The sequence below is a fragment of the Akebia trifoliata genome, chromosome 13 (genome assembly GCF_017979445.1).
Source record: "Akebia trifoliata isolate Shusen 1 chromosome 13, ASM1797944v1, whole genome shotgun sequence".
Lineage (NCBI taxonomy): Eukaryota > Viridiplantae > Streptophyta > Magnoliopsida > Ranunculales > Lardizabalaceae > Akebia > Akebia trifoliata.
This window is the reverse complement of record NC_141387.1, coordinates 30,635,873-30,657,451: the sequence shown is the minus strand read 5'-3', so window position 1 is coordinate 30,657,451 and position 21,579 is coordinate 30,635,873. Positions and strand designations below refer to the sequence as shown.

Sequence of the window (21,579 nt, the reverse complement as noted above, 5' to 3'; positions counted from 1 at the left end):
TTTTTCCGAGGGCACGTTTTCATGTAGGAGACCTTTAAATAGAGACGGATAGACAACCGCTATATTATTATTATGTATACTACTGGCACCCCAACTTTTAATTATGAAACCAATATTTTCATTCAATCTAATGATCTCTTCACCATAGAGATCATCCTCACAAAAAAAAAAAATCAGCTCATTCGGAACGTTGATGCCCATATAAGACAAAACACGTTGTAGCTTTATGTGTATACATCCTAGATTATATAGATATCTGTTTTTATCAATTACTTATATCTATTATATTTATATTTATTTATATAAAAAGAGGATTGTTTGGTACGATTATTTTTATTAATCAAAATATCTTTATTTATCAACAAAGTCTTTTTATATCCTATAAACTATGTCGGTTTCATCAACTTCTCTGCAGATCCCTACCACATCAATTCCTTACGAAAAGTCTTTCCTTTTATTCCAACATCAACAACACTCATCTTCGTCTTCGTCAAGAGTAAGATAAAAAAATTTGGAAGTATAACTGATGGATTTTTTATGTTCATCTAGGAGGGTACAATTGTTTTTTACTTGCTTTCAAAGGGTTTTCTTAAAAGGGTCGAAGAAAAAATTAAAAATGAAATTGAATAGGTTAAAATAATTTATTTACCTAATGGATTAAAGATCTTGAAGACGATTGGTTTTCAGCGGAAGATTATTAACGGTTGCCTAAAAGTTGAAGATGAAATCCTAAATTTTAATTATTTAAAAATAAAATAAAATTTAGGTCAATTGAAATAAAGTCTTACAAGTCAAGGGGCATGTTGTCAGCTTAAAAGTGTACAGAATAATATCAAAAAATTGGATCAACTTATGATTAATCTTCTACACCATTAATTTAGGTGTTTTATAGATGTTATTGTGTGCGTGATTTATAATATTTTGTTGTTTGGGTGAACATATTAAATTATTAAATGTTCAATATATTCTTTTAGATATCAATGATAATTATATTATTCCTAATTTCTGATTCAAGATTTTTTTTTTTTTTTTTTTTTTTTGGTCTGAGATCAATTTATTGTTGAATGAAAATAGAATGAATTTGACAAGTATGCATAATATAATGTAAAAAAATTAAATCATTTTTTTAATACTTTTCAACTTTAGACCAACGAATATCGACAAATTGAATATTGTGATTACAATATATCTTCTATATGATTCATTTAGGTGTTCCGTCAATTTCTTTTTTTGTTTGATATGTGTGTATTATTTGATAATTTTTTGTTTGGATGAATTGGATTGCATTTGTTAAATGTGGGGTGATCTTCCTCTTCTTATCCTCTTTTTCTATTATTATGTTACTCTCTCTCTCTCACTCTCACTCTCTCATTGAGTGTCTTTGTGTTATTTCTTTTGATAGGTTTTCAATATTGTTTTGAGGGGATATAAGATGTGGTTACTAAACAATGTAGAGAGTAGAACTTTACATTCATCTCTACCTTGGTTATTATATCTGTGCAAAGTACAATTATTTTGGTACTTACCAATTTTCTTCTTTAGATTTCTTACTTTCTTTTATTGTATGTTCCTGATTTGAGAAGGGGTTTATTCTTTTATTTTTTACCTTTTTTTTTTTTCTCTCTCTCATATATTTTCTTTGTTACTAAGACTTTTGATGTTGCTAGCCGTGCAAATACGTGACTTGGACTACAATATGATTGTTCGATTTGATATTGGCAAGAAAATTACAAGTAGATGCAATTTAAATTCCATTCTTCAATTGGTGAGAAACAACAGATAACTATGAAAGAGATAACAAAATATAAAGTTAAAGAAAACTTAACAGAAGTGAGTGACAAATAGATAGAAAGACATAATAGTCACATACAAGCTGTGGACTCTCTTGTTCTGAACTATATTCACTTGGATTGGTTGCAAATACAAATATCTACAACAAGCCTCAAGAAACAGGTGTAATCAGATAAATTTGCTATTCTCAACCTTATTTGAAGATTGCGGATAGAGACTTTCTCATATATCTTGTATCCATGATGTTCAAAATGTGTAGTTACGCTTTCATCTTTATGATTCATGAGCTCTACATTCTACCAAAAAATACCTCGAAAGTTGTAGGATGGTATTGCATCACTAACAATGGTAGGCAGTAAAATTTTCATAATGGAAATATTAGAAATGCAACTTGGTGAACTTTTTCTTTTAAATGCATGAAAGAAATCAGTCATTACTAATAAAAATTTAATAAACTCGATATTCAACTCAAGCTCTAAGTAAATTTTTAGTTACCTTAAAGAAAGTCTAAGAAAAGCCACACATCGTGCCAAGCAAAGGAAGAGTAAACTTAGTGACTTGCTTGGGTCTGGAATTGTATCCAAGTTGAGATAATTGAGGAAGCCTTAAATCAATTCATAACAGATGAAAGTGTTACTACTTACGATATGCATCAATTGGATGCCTGATTTGATGCAAATTTCTTTTCGTAATCGTTGTTCAATGACTAGATTCCAAACTCTCCAGTAAAATGGGCACAATATGCACCCAAAATACATCAGCACCTAAGCACATTAGAAAGCACCATTTAAAATGTACAATTGACCAAAAATCAAAATGAACTCATTTAAGTTTTTAAAAAAATTAGTAAGTTAGATACCTGAAAAACAATTAGCAAGCTAATTTAATTTTGCTTAAGACAAAGAAACTGAAGAAAATGAAATTGAATTTCTTATAATCTTCAGCTAGGACAGCTCCCTTTCATATTTTCTTCAAGACCCGTTTCGCAATCCTCAGTTTCTCTCTCAAACTTAGCCCCAAAAATGTTCCCTTTTGATGGCCAATAGTCCATCAAAAAACCTATTAAGAATAAATTACTATTTCCAATATTGTTCTTTTAAAAATAAATAAATAAATATGAATACCTACCTTTACAAAACCATAATTTCATATATGGGTGAAGGTTAAAACAAAGCTAAGCATTATTGGTGTAAGTTAGCAGCATGTTTTAGAACATGCATTCCACATTAATCAGGAAAAAAACTACTGACAACAAACTTTGCATGTGCAAGCTAAATTCCTGTTATAGTTAAAAACAGCAAGATTGTGAGGTGGGTGAAGTATACCGTTGGTTGATCACTATATGACATACATTAACAACACTATCAAACTTATGAACTCTTATTTAATTTGTAATCTGAACTTTGGATCACATTTTCTAATAGATATCAGATAATGAAGAAGTAGAATGTTGGCTATTGTATCCATGTTCTCAATTTAAATAAATGTGAATTTCATATTTTTTATTGATCAATCTTCTCTGTTTTTTTTTTTTTTTTCTGCTCTAAGCAAGCTTATATGCTTGTAGTGTACATTTTTTTTCCTGAAAAAAATGGCAAATCCCCTTATTTCAAGTTTTTGAAATAGAACATGAATTAACCTTTTGTTTACGGTCTTTTAATTTACACATGTAGTTGATAGAACTTTAGATTTTTCAATTGGAGATGATGATGATAATAAAGCTTTATCTTCTCAATGGGTTTTACAGTCTCTCTCTCTCTCTGGTAAGTTAGGTTAGTTTTTAGTTGGGATTTTTAAATCCACTACATGTTGTAGAATAGTTGCTAATTTCTCTACTATTCTATCATAAGAACTTTTAGTTGCAAGGTAAGGTTTGATAAGTTTTTTTTTCCTAATATTTCTCTTCTTTTGATTGTTTTCTTTTCTAAATCAAACTTATTTTATAATCTTTGTATAGAGATAGCTATAATTTAACAAATGAGCACAAGAAATGCGATGTCATTTTAGATACTTCAAATTAGATTGTGCGAGGAGAATGCAAATTGTAAATGTAGATATGCAGCATAGTGTGAGTTTTGTACTCGATCCTCTTGTTCGTATTTAAAATTCTGCACCATAGGAAGAGGCTTTAACTATTTATATTTCTATGATATTCTTCTTTATTGTTAGTTGAGCATTTTTAATATATGTTAAGGTTATGATATGAAACCATTGAAAAACACATGTCATAAACTATTATCATTGGTGAGATTGGAATAGAACTGAAACCATTTAGCCAATACAATTGCTCAAAGAAGTGTTCAACTGATTAGGAGAGCACATGGAATGACACATTGAATATATAATAATCCTTCTCTTCAGATTCTTGTTTGTGGCATAGAGATGCAAATCAACATCATATTAAAAATTACAAAGGAAATATCCCTTGTTAGTTAAAGCATTTTTTTTTTCATGCATTTTTTTAAGGCAAACTTAACCTATCTCCAGCAAAGAATTTTTTTTTTCAATGAAGGGAAGGTTAAGAAGCAAATCAAAGCATACGGAAGACTCAACAAGAATCTGATGATGCTTGGGAACACCAATCTAATGCATCTTTCAATCAACCTCTTGACCAGTGGACATTTGGTTTTCAAAGATTACTGCAAATACACCACAGAATGAGCCAAGCCATCGTGGACAAACAGATGCACGACAACACGGGCATCTAGATGCTTAGTTCTCTTACGATTCAGATTGACCTGATATGCCAGATGGAAGCCCTTCCATGGTAATAGCTTGATTTTAGTTGGAGCTAGAGACTTTCAAATCCTCCTCCATTTGGGATCAAGTTCCCTTCTTCTAATGAATTCCCAAGCATCATCCTTGGAAGAAAATTTTCGAGATTGTGATTCAGTCTAAACTACTTTTTTAAAATGATCTTTTAGGTAAATTAAAAGAAAAAATATCCTCCATAAGAGGTTCATTACACACCATACTCCTCTTATGCATTCTTTGTATATGTTTCTTAATCTGACCCATTAATTGAGCAAGAACTGAATATGGAACCTATTTGTTGGTACAAATATTTGTCACTTCAGAGATCATATTGTAATCAAAACATTTAGTTTATATTATTAACCAATATAGCTTGTAAATTGGTTTGGATTTAGAAACTTTCATTCTAATAAAAAAAAAAGTGTCCGCTTTACATATATACTCAACATGTAATTTCTTAGGAATATTGTTTTAACATATTTCTTTAATAAATAATTATTAGGACATGTGTTCCAATTTGGGAGAGAGTGATTTCAAGTCTGATATGTTATATTTCCTTTATATATCTATATACTCTAACTAACTATTGTGATTTTATCTTAGTAGTTCATAAGCCGAAATGTTATTAAAAATTTTATTGATTCCATCCAGAAGTTACTTGTAATTTCTTGATTTAATTTTTAGAATAATTTACCAAAATGGTAGAGTTTTTGAAATTATTTACCAAAACAGTACACTATAGTAAATAAATCCGAAAACGGTAAATTTACCGTTTTCAGAATTAATTTTTTTTACCAAAACGGTAAAAACAGTAAAATGTATTTTTTTTTACCGAAAATACCCTTTTTTTGTTTTACATATGTATTTATTATTTTAACCTTAAAAAAATGAAAATCCAACTAAAAAGATTCACTCTCTTTCGGTAATCCAACAATCATATGTATTTATAATTTTTTTTTACCGAAATCAATTTTATTTTCGTAATTTCAGTCAAAAAATAAAAAGGGTATTTTCGGTAAAAAAATTACATTTTACTATTTTTACCATTTTGGTAAAAAAAATAATTTTGAAAATGGTAAAATTACCGTTTTTGAAAATATTTTGAACAGTGTACCGTTTTGGTAAATAAACGAAAAGTTGTGCATGTTTTGATAAATCTACCTAATTTTTATACCCTTTTGGGGAATTGGTTTGCTTTCTCGACAACAAGAGGTTGGCCTACCCACCCAGTCATTTTCTTTCAACTTAAGTTATGCAAATGTTACCGTGTATTTTGCAAGTCATTATCAATTAATTATATTAATTAGTCCTGAAGTTTTAAGGCTTCTCTTAATAGTCCATTTAGTAAAACTTTTCTTTCTAATCGGCCATTGAACCTCACTCCCCTCATTTTTCTTGATTGAAACACCGAATGTACCCTAACCATTCAAACTTACTATTTTCATAAATAAATAAATAAAATTGGATTTTCAGCATGCCGATCAAGTTTTGGAGACTCCATTCTAATGTCTTCATAGTAACATCATTAATAGAATAAAAATATTTTATTATTATTTATTTAAAAAAAATCAAATCATATTTCCAATATTTATTATATTCATAATAAACTACAAGTAGTTATAATTAAGAGAGTTACTATTGCCGCACCAACTTTTACTAATGCCACACCAATTCCTATATAAATTAAATCACCAAAGAATTGCATACAGTTCGTGTGGTGTTAGCAATAATTGGTGTGGCAATAGCAATTCTCGTAATTATTTTCTTCGCATAATGTTGAAAAAAATTAATTGAATAATTAATAAATTTAATATAATAAAAAATAAATTTTTTTATTTACAATTAGCTACAAATTTTTAAAATATAATAATAAAAAAATATAGAGTTATACTATAATTCACGTTCAACTTACGTGCACTTCACTAGTAAAAAATAAATGTCTATTTAAAAAACTAAAAGGTGTTGTCTAAAGCGTTTTTTTATAGTAGTGCATGGAAGACCATGGTCAAAGGACATATCAACAGTTCAAAAAATTGGGTAGGGGAGTATCTAAATTTCAATAAAACCTAGGGGGATACCTCAAAATTACTCTTTTCTTCGTGATTGATCAAAATTAAGAGGTGACACTTATCTAGAACTAGCAAGCCCAGTAAATAGAAGGTAAAGTGCTACCATTAAAGAAATCATAAATAATTCATAGAGATATTATTAAAAAATTTCGTCCCACATCACTAATATGTTAAAGTTAAGGAAACCCCAAATACAATAGTTGATTAAACCTTAACAATCTCACATTAAATTTGTTTAACTCATCATTAGGGACAAATGGCGATCTTCCAGCAAGAAGCGTTGTGCAAAGAAACTCGATGGAGTGTTTTGATTAGATAATTCTAAAATATGTTTTCCGAGTGGTATCCAAATTAGAAAAAAAAAAAAGGGGTACTATTAAGGAGGCGCCAGAACATGATTGCAATATGAAAACATGAATTAACCTATAAGAACGAGACCAATTTTAACTATCTTTCAAAGCATAATCATCAAATTTGGCGACTTATTTAAAAATCACAATAAAATAGTGATATTTTTTTTCTTTCTTCAATTTAATTGCAACTTTTATAAACTTAACGATGAAATTTGGGAAGACAAAAAATGAGACGATCAACCCCAAATGATGTACTAGTAAAGAGAAGATGACTTTGATATAATTTTTTCAATCTTTTTTTTTTTTTTGGGAAACTGTGGTATCTGGGCCCTTAGAGTACTCAAATAATTCTCAAGTCACGTGCAATCCCCTCTCCCCACACGCACCAAATAATTTCTAGGATAAATCCTTGAAGGTAACCGTAGACCTCTCCCTTTTTGCCGATAAAATATCAATTTAAATTAGCAAATAAGAAATGGACTATAGTGATGCATTGTTTTAGTATAGTTTTGTACTATTGTGTGATAATGATTGTACCTTCATTAACCAACATATCAAAACAGATGGATTATTATATAACATCATTGAGAACAAATTTTAAAAATTGGGCCTCAACTGAAGGTAATTGGTAGTTGTTTTGTCTAAGAAACATGAAACAAAAAAATTAAACTAAATTAAATCATCAAACATATTACATGAGCAAAGCACACTCATACTAAGATAGGTTTAGTTGAAAGGAGCTCAAACTTTTCCTCAATGGATAATTATTACTTTTAAGATCTTACAATTTTATATCTGAATACTCCTTTTGGCAAGAGATTGAAGAAAAGAGTATTTCAGTTTTTTTTTTTTTTTTGTTGGTCTCTGGTGGAAGACAATTGTAAAGGGGGCATATCAAAAGTTTGAAATTATGGGTGGGGGCATATCTAATTTTTTTAAAGCTAAAGGGATGCCTCAAAATTACTCTTTCTTTGACTGATAAGAGGGTGACAGTTATCTAGAACTACAAGACCTGTAAATACTTCAATTAAATAAATCATAAATAATAATAAAAAAGCAGAATAACACAATAGCTCATTAAAACTTAACTTCATCACATTAAATTTGTTTAAATAACACAAATGAGTGTTTTGATTTGTTTTCTTTTGAATGTTTTTTTCCGAGTGGTGTCTAAATCAAAAGAAAATAGGATCATGAGCAAACCTATAAAAATAATACCCTCTTTTTCAAAGTATAATCATCAGATTTGACGATTTATTGAAATTTATAATTAAATAATGACTTTTTTTGCTTCCTTGATTTAATCACTATTTCTACCAACTTTGTGATTAAATTGAGAAAAACGAAAAAGGACACTACCTATCCCAGACAATCCACTAGTAAGAGGAGATTAATAACATGCCTCATGCGGACTTACAGATGTCCATTTTGCTCGAAACCTATTATCCGAACCGAACCTAGATCAAAACGAAATTGATAAAAATCGGTTCAAGTCTGGGTTTACCCCTCTAAAATCAGATTGAACTCGAAGGATCGAAAATCAAACCAGGACCAAACCGAGTAAAACCAAAATTTTGAAAATCCCCCCCCCCTCGGCATCAAAATCGAACTGAACCCAATTGAAGGAACAAAAATCAAACTTGGACCAAACTAAATAAAACCTAAAATTTTGAAAATATTTAAAAATCTCTCTCTCTCTCTCTCTCTCCCCCCCCCCCCCCCCCTCTGTTGGACTTTGTGGAGCCTAGTTATGTTTGATCCAGTTAACGATCCAAATCGATTCAAATAATTTTGCGTGGTATTTTGATGAGATATTTTCTGAGGCTTAGTCCATGAAGTGGAGGCTTTGGGCCCATTTTGTAACCCATTGTGAATCCTGTGCGCAGTATATAGAAGTCATTTTTGGTAATTAGGATTTTTTAAGGTTTTGGTTGTCGTCTTTGGGATTTGAGCCGCACTTTGTAATTCTTCTCGGAAATAGTAAAATCTCTACAACTCCGTGGACGTAGGCAAATTGTCGAACCACGTAAATACTGTCTTGTGTGTGTGATTGCTTTCTTTTTCAACGTGTGTTTTTTCTCTATTTTTGTTTATCACAGGTTGGGAATGTCTGGTTGAATTCCTTAAACCCCCCCCCCCCCCTCTCAAACTGTAAGTTATATAATAATTGTTAGTGTATATTTTGTTTTTTATAAGTTCTGTAGGTGTATATTTATAAGTTATATAGTTATATAAACTTATATAGTTATAAGTTGAAGTTCGGATATATGTGAATCCGGACCGAACCAAAACTCATTATTCAAAAAATTCAAAAAAGTTTTGAAATTTTAATTTTAATTTCGAATTTTCAATTATACTCGAACCCGAACCTAACCCAAACCCGAATAAACCCAAATTTTTTTTGCTCGGTCTGGGTTTGGTTCAAGTATTTGGAATTTCAAACCAACCGAACTCAAAAATTTTTATTTAGTCTCGATTTTAGCCAAACTAGGACCGAACCCAAAAATTTGGTTTGGGTCAGTTCTTTGATATTTCCCAATTTGGTTTGTGTTTTGATTTGCTACTTCTAAAATGTTTTTTTTCCCGAGTGGTGTCTAAATCAAAAGAAAATAGGATCATGAGCAAACCTATGGAAATAATACCCTCTTTTTCAAATCATAATCATTAGATTTGACGATTCAATTAAATTATGACTTTTTTCCTTCCTTGATTTAATCGCTACTTCTAAGAACTTTGTGATTAAATTGGGAAAAACAAAAAAGGAGATTACCAATCCCAGACGATGCACTAGTAAGAGGAGATTAATAACATGCCTCATGCTGACCTAGGGATGTCCATTTTTCTCGAAACCCGTTACCTGGATCAAACCTAAATCGAAACGAAATCAATAAAAATTGGTTTGAGTCTAGGTTTACCCTTCTAAAATCATATTGAACCTGAAGGAGTGAAAATCAAACCTAGATCAAACCAAATAAAACCCGAAATTTTAAAAAAATTCAAAAGATTTTAAATCCCCCCTCCCCTCAAAACCGAACTGAACCAGATTGAAGGATCAAAAATCATACCTGGACCAAACCAAATAAAACCTGAAATTCCCTCCTCCTCCTCCTCCTCCTCTAAGTTATATAGTTTATATAATTATAAATAACTATTTATATATAAGTTATATAGTAATTGTAGGTATGTATTATGTGTTTTATAAGTTATGTTGGTATATATTCTTAAGTTGTATAGTTATTTACACTCGTATAGTTATAAGTTGAAGTTCGGATATACGTGAATCCAGACCAAACCAAAACATGTTACCCGAAAAATTAAAATTTTTTTTTGAAATTTTAATTTTAATTTTGAATTTTCAGTTCTACTTGAACCCGAACCTAACTCGAAATTTTTTGGTCGGGTTGAAATTCCAAATGCTTGAACCAAGCCAAACCCAAAATTACCCCAAATTTTCGGCTCGCTTTGGTTTGATTCAAGCATTTGGAATTACAATCCAACTGAACCCGAAATTTTTGGTTTGGTCTCGATTTTAGACAAACCCGGACCAAACCCAAAAATTTGATTTGAGCCAGTTCGGGTTTTCCTGAATGAACAATGCTGACCCAGTTTACTTATGTTGACCCACGTTGAGCAAACTGCTGCAACTACCATACAAGTTTGTACAATTCAATTTTGCAAACTAACAAATTGAATTCTCTCTTGTGATGTAATCCTTAATAGTCACAAAATTCTTCCAATTTTTCAAAAAATTCATAAAATTCTCCGAATTTGGGGTTAGCCAATTAATTTGGTGAATTGATGAATTAATCGATGATCCCTCAATTCATTGTGAAATATGCTAATATTTTCATCCTTGGCTCCAAAATTTTAGTTTTTTCAACATTCAAATGTCAAAATTTTGATAGAATTTAAAGAGAAGTTGAAGATGATAGGTTATGGTAAGAAACCCCTTAAAATATTTTGTATAATCTTCATAATTTTGCTGAATTTTTTTTAATGAAAATTTCATAAATTTATCCGAATTAATCGTATTGAACCTCTCTCCCCCCCCCCCCCCCCCAACAGACCCACCGAATAATTATCAAATCCAAACTTTGTTACTACTACCTCTCTCTACTATAAATACATAGAATCAAAGCAAATCGTGTGGTCGTTTTTGGAGATTAAAAGAAAACATTGTTACCATTCTTTTAGAGATGACACTATTGAAGATGATGGTGACCATATTATCAATAAAGTATTAGAGAATGATGATACAAATGACGATGACATTGAATTTGATGATTTTGATAAGTCAATGAATCATTAATTAGTCTCATGATAGTAATCTTTTTTTTTATTTTAAGCCGTATACACCTAGGCCTGTCAACGGATACATATCCAATCGGATAGTGCTATATTCAAATTCGAATCCAAAATTTTTCAGTGATATCTGAATTTGAATTCGAATCCGATCGGATACCACTAACAAATATTCGAATTCGTATCCGAATAAATTATCGGATATCCGATATTATCCGATTCGAATCCAAAATTTATTATTCAAAAATTATCCGAAATTATTTACTATTCAAAATATCCGAAATTTATCCACACAAAAAAAACGCTAACCTGACGATGTCGTTAAGCTTTTGAGAGAGAGAGAGTAAGAGATTCCGACGCGATGCTCGCCGGCCGAAGAAGATGGTGGTTATGCGTTATGGAGCTCGCACAATAAAATAAAAATAAAAAAGGGTTTTAGTTTTATTTTGAGAGAGAGAGAGAGAGAGGGAGGAAAAACTTATCTTGATATTTGCCGGTCGGAGAATATTTGCCGGTGGGAGCTTGCACAGCCGTAACCCATTAGCTCGTTCTGCGAGAGAGAAAGAGAGAGAGAGAGAGGAGGAAAAACCTATCTTGATATTCGCCGATCGGAGAAGATTTGCCAGTGGGAGCTTGCACAGCCGAAACCCTCGTTCTGCGTTTGTTTTCTGGTTCTGTGTTATGGGTTGAGAAGATAACATTTGAAATTTAGTTTCATTCTGAAACTTGAACACACGAGAATACATATGTATATATAAATAAGTTTTGTTGTGGAATATGAATACGTAACACATGTCTTTATAATCGGAGCGGATATTATCGAATCAGATTTCGTAACATCCGAATTTGTATCCGAAATTAATTCGAATGTTAAAATAACATCCGAATCCGATATCCGATATCCGATATCCGAAAATTTCGGATAATATCTGATTTTTCGAATTTGAATTCGAATTCGGATTCGAATTTCGACTATCCATTGACACCCCTATATACACCTTGAATGGATTGTAAACCTTTGTGATTACTTTTTTGTAGATGCATGTACGAATAATATCAATGTAGGGTTTGTTAATTTCTTTATCTTTGAAAGGTAAAATTTTTATTGACAATAAGAAAAAGGGAGAACGGTCAAGGAAGCCAGCCACCAAACAAACAAAAATGAAAATAAAAGAAATCCAATAGAAAAGAAGGACACCAAAATCAACAAACTCATGTATAACATACAAGATCCTATTTGAACAATAAATCGTAAAAGAAATGCTCCTCTAAATTCTTTAAAATCCTTGCTCTAGTATAATAAGATAACTATAATGCCTTAGAAAAATTATTACGTACATCAATGAATTAAGTCAATTATGTTATTCAAAATAAAGTGTAACATGATCGATTAAAAATAAAGATTTGATTGAAAGAGAATTTGACAAGTAAAATGTATCATTTGGGGAACTTTACTGTGATCATAATCGGGAAATTAGATAATTTAGTCAAAATAGATAAAATCCAAAATTTTATAAGAAGTTTTGTTAGTTAAATGGACGTTATCACTAAATTCAGAAGCTTCGAAAAACATAATTTAAAATATAAATATGGTTAAATCCGAATTTAGTTTGATAAATTATGAAAATATTAACTTTATCAAGAGATACTCAAGGTTTGAGGGGAATTTTAGTCAATAGAGAAAATTTGTGAGGAATTTTCAAAATCCAATAGACACGGTTCGAATTGGTCTAATGCAACGGACATAACGGTTAAAAAAAATAGTATTGAATTAATTTATATTTAAATATTAAAATAAGGACATTTAGCATAATAATTCTATAGGTTTATGGCAATGAAAAAAAAAAGGTCACTTTTTTTTAATACTCAAAATAGGACTATTTGCTACAATAATTTATATTTTTTTTGACAAAAATACCCTCACCTATAATTTCTTTAATAAATCCTGGAAAAATAATCTTTTAAATTGTAGCTTTCTCTCCTAACATTTTATACCACCGAAATAAAGAGAGATCCATTCTCTCCACCAAAACCTATCAAAAAGTCATTGGAGTTCACCAAAGAGGCTCTAGATTTGAAGAACAACAGTGAACCTTGCAGCTATGCACTTACGTGTTCAATCCATGATCTATTGAAGATTTCAACCAAAGGTTCTCATTCTCTCCTCTATTTCATTCATTTTTTTAAATTGTTTATGTATTCTTATAATCTTGATATATTTCTCTATGTTAATGAAAAATGGTAGAAAAAAATTGATTTCACAGAATTTTTATAATTTTGTTCATAAAAAATAAGTGTAATTCTTAATTTTAATATTTAGTAATATGGTATATTTATTTCATTGTGATACTCAAATCATTGAGTCAGCTCAGCTTGACAAACATTTGAGTTGAGTTTTCAGGTTTTAAAATCTAAAATTCCAGGGTGTTTGAACATGCAGGGTATCTATGTGAAGAAACACACCACCTTTGAACCAATGGTTGATTTGTAAATCAATGAGTTGGCTAAGTTCAACAAACATTCACAAAGCTTCTTTTATTTATTTATTTTTTTTTTTTTTTGTCTCCTTAATTCTTATAGACAAAACACATAATCTTTCTCATTTCTCATTGATAGAGAAACCAGTAGACAAACACACCCCACCTTTGAAACCAGGGCTGATTTAGAGTGGGGGCACTTGCCTCCACAAGAATTTTCAAATTCTATGGATTAATGTGCTATTGCGACAGATTTTAAGGACAAATAAAGAAATTTATCACTATTGCCCCCATAATTTTTTTTCACTCTTAGTTGCCCTCACAACTATTTTATTCACTCTTAATTGTTCTCACAATTTTTTTTCAACTCTTGGTTGCCCCCACATGAGCAAAATCCTTGCTCCGCCCTTGAACCAATGGTTGATAATGCAGGGTATCCATGTCCAGGGTTCCCCACACCTAACTCACCTAAACTTAGTTGTTGCTTGTAGCCTCTTTAGGTGTTTAAATAAGGTAATAAAGGGGGAGATATTTTTCAAGGATAAAAAGTTCAAGAAAATAATATTTGATTGGAGCTATAAAACTAAGATACTATTGTGTGAATGTTAAAGGGGAAAAAACATTTTATTGTCTTTGATGACTTTTTTGAGGTAGTCATTTGGCATATTTTATTTATTTTTCCTATAACTGGGACTAATGTTCTCATAAACTATTTAAGAAAAGTTTGTAACTATCAAATAATGTAATCAAAAGAGGATAAAGAAAGCATTGATACAGAAAAAAAAAATTGAAAAATAAAAAAATGCTAATTTTTTTCTACTATATATATTCACAATGACATTAAAAACAAAAACAAAAAGAGGATTCACAGAGGAGTCGAAAATCCAATATAAATCTTTATTTTTTTATTGTATACATGCTAGATCTAGGGATCCATGCTCTCACATATGAGAGCATAGAGAACTAATCATATTGGCATCATTAAAATTAAACTATTTACAAAGAAAGGGAAGAATAACCCATACTAAGATTTTAATTTTTTGGGATATAATTACAGACTTGTTGGATACACAAGATAATAAAAAATAAAAAAAGAATCGTGATATTCTGACTACCCCATGTGAAAAAACTTCATTGACTACCTTGACGTTACAAGTTCAGGAACCGTAGATCTGCGCTCCTTAGGATACACAGTTCCCTTGAGATGCACTTTTTTTATGGGGAAGTGCAGCCATGTATCCCAAGGAGCATAGATCTTCAGTTCCCAAACTTGTCACATCTGGGTAGTCAATTGAGTTTTTTCACATGGGGTAATCAGATTATCATGATCCTATATATATATATATATATATATATATATATATATATATATATGATACTGCTTTCTGCATCTTAATAGTGCCAAAAAACATGTAATTCAAGCCCATTTGGCAAGTAGAGACATACAACCGGTTCCTACAAGGAGTGAAATATATGCCATCAACTGAAGCCTTCCATTGTTTTGAACCTTAGAACTCATGAAATCAGCTGCAAGTAAATCTACTAGCGCCATGTAGATTAGGATCCCAGCAGAAGCAGCATTAAAGACCCCTTCGACTATAAGAGCTGTTGGACTATTTTCATCATAAACATTGGTTATTCCTATACCAATTGCTATTCCAACTGGGGTTGTAAGGGCAAAGAAGAGTGCCATAATAGTGATTGCTCGACATTGGAACTTCGCCTACAATATCCATGATGATAATAAGTCCCTTAAGATGGTATCTAAAATTTTACAATATAAGATCCTAAACTAAAAGCTTTTTTCTATATGTTCTCTATACGATGATGTGATTTACCAAGTCTGAATAATTTTATCTTACAAATGGGACAAATAACCTTCACACATGCACATCTATAAAGAAAAAACAAAGCTATGAGACATAACCACTACCAAGAAAAATAACCTTCACAAACATTTATAGAGACAAAACAAAGCTATGAAACATAACCACTATCAAGAAAAAGTTAGACATTTTGTAAATGAAAGTCATGTGTTTCTATTCTCATAGTAAAAGCTTCACTTCTTTTAATGCTTTTGTTAATATTGTAAATTAAAGTAAGCAATGTAGTAGTTGTTTCATTTTGAGCATCAGAGCTAATGATAAAACGCATCCAATAGTCCAACATCAACTACAAACGCAAACCAAACCAAAAATACTAGAATTGATACCTGAGAGATACAGCTACCCAGTCCCATGCCTTCAAAGAATTGATGGAAGGTTAAAGCTGCTACAAGAGGCTTTATTGTGGAAGGACTTTCAGAAGCACCCATAGCAATCCCAATAATTACGGAATGAACCACAATTCCCAACTCTAAAACCTGTATCATATATATCAACAATAAAATCCTAGAGAAAAATTCAAGTACATACATTTAGTGATGAAACAGCTGAAACAAACTACCAAGTAAAACCTTGCGACGAAAATTAGTAAATAAGAATATAGAGATGGAGAAGAAGATGAAATCGTTGAATCCATTTCAGAAGAATCAGAAATATAAAAGAAAAATCCATCAAAAAGTAGAATTTGTTAAACACGTTTCAGAAAAAATGGGAGAAATTGTTGAACCTATTTTACAAAATTCTTGAAACATAATAGACAATTTATTTAAAAGTTTCCTAGAAAAAGAAGGAGGAATTGTTTTGCACGCATTTTAGAAAATGAAGCAAAAATAGTTCTTACTTGTGATATAATTCGATGCCTAATAAGTTCCACCGAACCCAAACCCGAATCATCCACTACAAAACCAGAGCCATGTGAATGACCATGTGTGGCATGTGTATGAACATGTACATGACCACCATGTTCTTCATTCCCCTCCTCAACTCCCTTCATATGCGATCTCTTATAATAACTAGTCGCAATTGTATCCACCATCAAAGTTCCAATAGCAGACATCATTGCAATAAAACCCGTAAAAGGAAACTTCCCCCATGGATTTTCTTTCAAACACGGAGACGTTAGGCGATCAAACGCATCGGGCAAAACATGAATGAAACCAGTGGATAGGATCACACCAGCAGCAAAGGCCTTGATCAAATAGAAAATGCTTTTCTCAGGTCGTAAAGCTGGAATTGTTTTTCCTAATACAGGGATACAAACACCAATTGTGCTTGCAACCAAAATTGATGAAAGAGCAATTAATTTGAATCGAAGTGCCTTACTTTTGTCACGATCTTCTTCTCCACCAACTTCACATGTGCATTCTCCATTGATTAATACAGGAAAGAGAATTAAAGAAAAGAAAATAATTGATGACTTGTATGAACCAGCCATGTTGAAAAAGAAACAAAAAAACAGAGGGAGAAGAAAAGATAAGGTGTGGGAAAATGGTAACTAGGTAGTGAGAAGGTGTGCCTATATGTTTATACACAGAGAGAGAGAGGTGTAGCTAGGGTTGCAACTTGGACTGGTTCAAATAGAGAACCGAACCAATCCGATAGCTTTCACGTGGTTTGATTCGCTTTGGTTGCGGGTTACTAATGATTTTTATGGAATAAATATATATATGGATTAGGATCCGTATACACATAAATCTACTCATAAAACTACAATGTGTTTTGTCTTATATGGCAAAAATGTTTGGAATGGGCTGATTTTTTGTGAGGATGATCTCTGTAGTGAGGAGATCATCCTTGCCAAAAATCAGCCCATTATGAAATTTCTAACCCCATGTTTACAAGTTGAAAAATTTTAGACCGTCCAATTTTTGTAAATCACTTTTGATGGGGTTAGAAGTTTTGGAATGTAATGATTTTTTGCAAAGATAATCCCTTCACCACAGAGATCATCCTCACAAAAAAATCAGCCCATTCCGAACCTTTTCAACCATATAGACAAAAGTATTGTAGCTTTATGAGTAGTTTTATGTGTTTACCGAACCCAATACTATATATATATATATATATATGGGAAGGGATCAATAGAAAAAATCTGAGACCAACATCCATAGAAATGATCGTGATCGTTAGATGCCCACAGATCCAACGGTGGATCTCGTTTAAAACAGTCACTTAAGTCACGTTTCTTTTAAGTTTTCTCTATTTGCAACTGCCTCCCCGCACATACCTTAAAAAAATTAAACATCTTCATGATCCCTCTCTTCACTCTCTCTGCCCTAAACTCTTTACTCTCTGTGTTCACATATCATCGATTGACGCCTCACCTTCTCTCTCTCTCTTTAACCCTAACATTTCTCAGGCAATCTCTATGACTAACAACAACTTCATCTCAAGAGAATGCATCTCAAACGACTTCACTCACTCCAAAATGGTTATTCTCTATTATGGTCTTATTAGTCTCTAAGGCTTACAAACTATGTATGGTTATATAGAAGCCATTCTCCCCAATATCCTTTAAAACATGTTTAGAACAAAATGATGAACCCATATGATCACCTGTGCCATTATCCTTTAGACCAAAAAAGTAAAATTTTCAACTTAATTAAACCCGTTATTCAGCAAGATGGTGAAATATTTTGTCTATTTCTTTAAATACACTCAGAATATCAACCAAATCGAGCAAAATCCTCGATTAAGAGAAATCAAGATAGAGGGATTGATGTGAGTTATGCTTAGAGATAGAGAGAGGGGGAGAACAAGCAGGGTTTAAGAAGATGCCTGAGTGAATGGTTTTGAGTCGTTAGGGTTAGGGAAGAGAGTGAGAGTGAAGACGAGGTGAAAACTTCGTCGTCTTTAATGGTGGATCTCGCTTAGATTAGACTGTTAGGATTGTGCGTAGGAGAGGTGAAGAAGAGAGAGAGAGAGAGATTTGTTTTATTTTAACTTTTGAAGATTTGCAAATAAGCGGGGATATAATTATAAATAAGTGGGGAGGTAGTTGCAAAGAGAGAAAACTTAAAAAAAACGTGACTTAAGTGGCTGTTTTAAACCAGATCCACCATTGGATCTGTAGGCATCCAACAATCACGATCATTTGTATGGATGTTGGTTTGAAAATTTGTCCACTGATCCCTTCCCTATATATATATGGGAAATGTTCAACACCAAATATTTTGCCCAAACATTTTTCAAAACATGGGTTAGAAGTTTTGGAATTGGCAGATTTTGGTGGTGAACATTTCCTGTATAGGGTCCCGTTCAACGCCAAACATTTTGGCCAACCATTCTTGTCTTACATGGGTTAAAAGTTTTGGAATGGGCTGATTTTTTGTGAGGATGATCTCTACGGTGAGGAGATCATCATCACCAAAAATCAGCCCATTCCAAAACTTCTAGCCCCATGTTTACAAGTTGAAAAATCGTGAACCGTCCATCTTTTGTAAATCATATTTGATGGGGTTAGAAGTTTTGGAATGGGCTGATTTTTGGTGATGATGATCTCCTCACCGTAAAGATCATCCTCATCAAAAATCAGCCAATTCCAAAACTTCTAACCCATGTTTTAAAAAATGTTTGGTGTTGAACGGGACCTTTTATATATATGCGGTTTAGCAGCCTTAAAATTTGCCAAACATTTTTCAAAACATGGGTTAGAAGTTTTGGAATGAACTGATTTTTTGTGAGGAGATCATCCTTACAAAAAATCAGCCTATTCCAAAACTTTTAACCCCATCAAAAGTGATTTACAAAAATTGGATAGTCCACAATTCTTTAATTTGTAAACTAGGGTTAGAAATTTCAAAATGAACTGATTTTTTAATAGGATGATCTCTTCACTGTAGATATCATCCTCACAAAAAATCAGCTCATTCCAAAGCTTTTAACTCATGTTTTGAAAAATGTTTGGCACAATGTTTGGCAAACTTTAGGGTTGTTGAACCGCTCCTCACCATAGAGATCATCCTCACCAAAAATCAACTTATTCCAAAACTTCTAACCCATGGGCTGATTTTTAGTGAGGATGATCTCCTCACCATAGAGATCATCCTCACCAAAAATCAATTTATTCCGAAACTTCTAACTCATATAAGACAAAACACGTTGGGCAAAACGTAGGGTAAATAGTAGAGTGTCGAACGGGACCCTATATATAGGGAAATGTTCAGCACCCAACAATTTGCCCAACATGTTTTGTCCTACATGGGTTAGAAGTTTTGGAATGGGTTGATTATTAGTAATGATGATCTCTATGGTGAGGAGATCATCCTCACCAAAAATCAGTCCATTCCAAAATTTCTAACCCCATCAAAAATGGTTTACAAAAAATGGACGGTCCACGATTTTTCAACTTGTAAACATAGGGCTAGAAATTGATTAATTTTTGGTGATGATGATCTTCTAACCGTAGAGATCATTCTCATCAAAAATCAACCCATTCCAAAACTTCTAACCCATGTAAGACAAAACATGTTGGGCAAATAATAGGGTGCCAAACATTTCCCATATATATAGGGGTCCCGTTCAGCACCCTACACTTTACCAAACGTGTTTTGTCCTACATGGGTTAGAAGTTTTGGAATAGGCATATTTTTGGTGAGGATGATCAATATTTTTGGTGAGGATGACCTCTTTGGTGAGGAGACCATCCTCACCAAAAATCAACCCATTCCAAAACTTCTAATCCCATCAAAAATGATTTACAAAAAATGGACAGTCCACGATTTTTCAACTTATGAACATGAGGCTAGAAATTTCGAAATTGACTGATTTTTGGTGAGGAGGATCTTCTAACCGTAGATATCATCCTCACAAAAAATCAGCCCATTCCAAACTTCTAACTCATGTAGGACAAAACACGTGGGGTAAAGTGTAAGGTGCCAAACATTTCCATATATATATATATATATATATATATATATTATGAATTATTTTATGAGTTAAGATATATATTAATGATTTTTATGGATAAACTAATGATTTTTTATGAATAAATTAGTGATTATTATATAAAATTTTATGTTTATTATACGCTTATTTTTTCATTAAAAAATATTACTTACAATTTATATAGAATATTGACAATTCGTAGTATCGAATCAAATCAAATCAACTTTAATTCGATTTGATTCCAATGGAATTTGATTCAGTTTTAGTTCTTATTTAGTGGAACCAACCTATGACAGTTCAATTCCAATTTGACTTCAAACCAAACCAAACCAAGGAAAGTTGCACCCCTAAGTGTAGGCATAGGTTTAGAATGAATGACCCAATTATTTAAGAAAAAAAAAAAAAAAACTTACTAAATAAGTCGTGATAATCTGACAACCCAGGTGGCAAATGCAATCAACTACTCTAACTTGACAAGTTCAAGATCTGTCGATCTGCTCTCTTCTGGATACACGGCTGCACTTCCCCATAAAAAGTGTATCTCGAGGGAATCATGTTTCTCAAAGAACATAGATCTTGTCACATCAGATAGTCGATTGAGCATACCACGTGGGATGGCCAGATTATCACGACATTTAGTACACTGATCATTCTGGCGTTAGCCCTTTACATCTGAGTAAGACTAGTTTTACTACCTTAGTAAAAATTAAAATCTTACTAAGTATCAGTAGGTGCACTTTGTAGAATTCAAAAACATCATCCAACGACATGATGTAGTGGAAACTTATATTTAAAAAAAAAAAGAATTTAAAAGATTATCTTTTTGTTAAATTTTAATTTTAAATTTGAGAGTTCAATAAGAATTTAGTAGTTGTCCATTTTCAAAATCTTGAATCGAAATAAAAAATAATAATTTATTATTATTATTATTTTTTTGTCGAATTGAGTTTTATTTCATTTACGAGATCAAGAGCGCTACGTTCTTGGATTGGCAATTTGTGTTCAAAGACCCTTGGTGAGATTGCAAATGAGTAACTTTCAAAACCCAAAACGCATAAAATAA

The 21,579-nt window shown here is 31.8% G+C and overlaps 1 protein-coding gene across 1 annotated transcript; it reads right to left on the bottom strand.

Moving 5' to 3' along the window:
- Positions 1 to 14,632: 14,632 nt before the first annotated feature.
- Positions 14,633 to 18,945, bottom strand: LOC147388278 (zinc transporter 8-like). Its single transcript, XM_086421617.1, has 3 exons — positions 16,471 to 18,945; positions 15,959 to 16,108; positions 14,633 to 15,469 (listed from the first exon to the last, which is right to left on the bottom strand). The coding sequence occupies exons 1-3, from the start codon at positions 17,062 to 17,064 to the stop codon at positions 15,164 to 15,166; spliced, it is 1,050 nt and encodes a 349-aa protein (XP_086277743.1). The 5' UTR covers positions 17,065 to 18,945; the 3' UTR covers positions 14,633 to 15,163.
- Between the last annotated feature and the right edge of the window lie 2,634 nt (positions 18,946 to 21,579).

Excerpts from the sequence above, each read along its gene's own strand:
- LOC147388278 (XM_086421617.1), bottom strand. The coding sequence starts at position 17,064 with ATGGCTGGTTCATACAAGTCATCAATTATTTTCTTTTCTTTAATTCTC. Across the intron at positions 16,109-16,470 it reads GGCATCGAATTATATCACAA|GTTTTAGAGTTGGGAATTGT; the intron begins GTAAGAACTATT and ends TATATGATACAG. Across the intron at positions 15,470-15,958 it reads TGGGTAGCTGTATCTCTCAG|GCGAAGTTCCAATGTCGAGC; the intron begins GTATCAATTCTA and ends TGGATATTGTAG.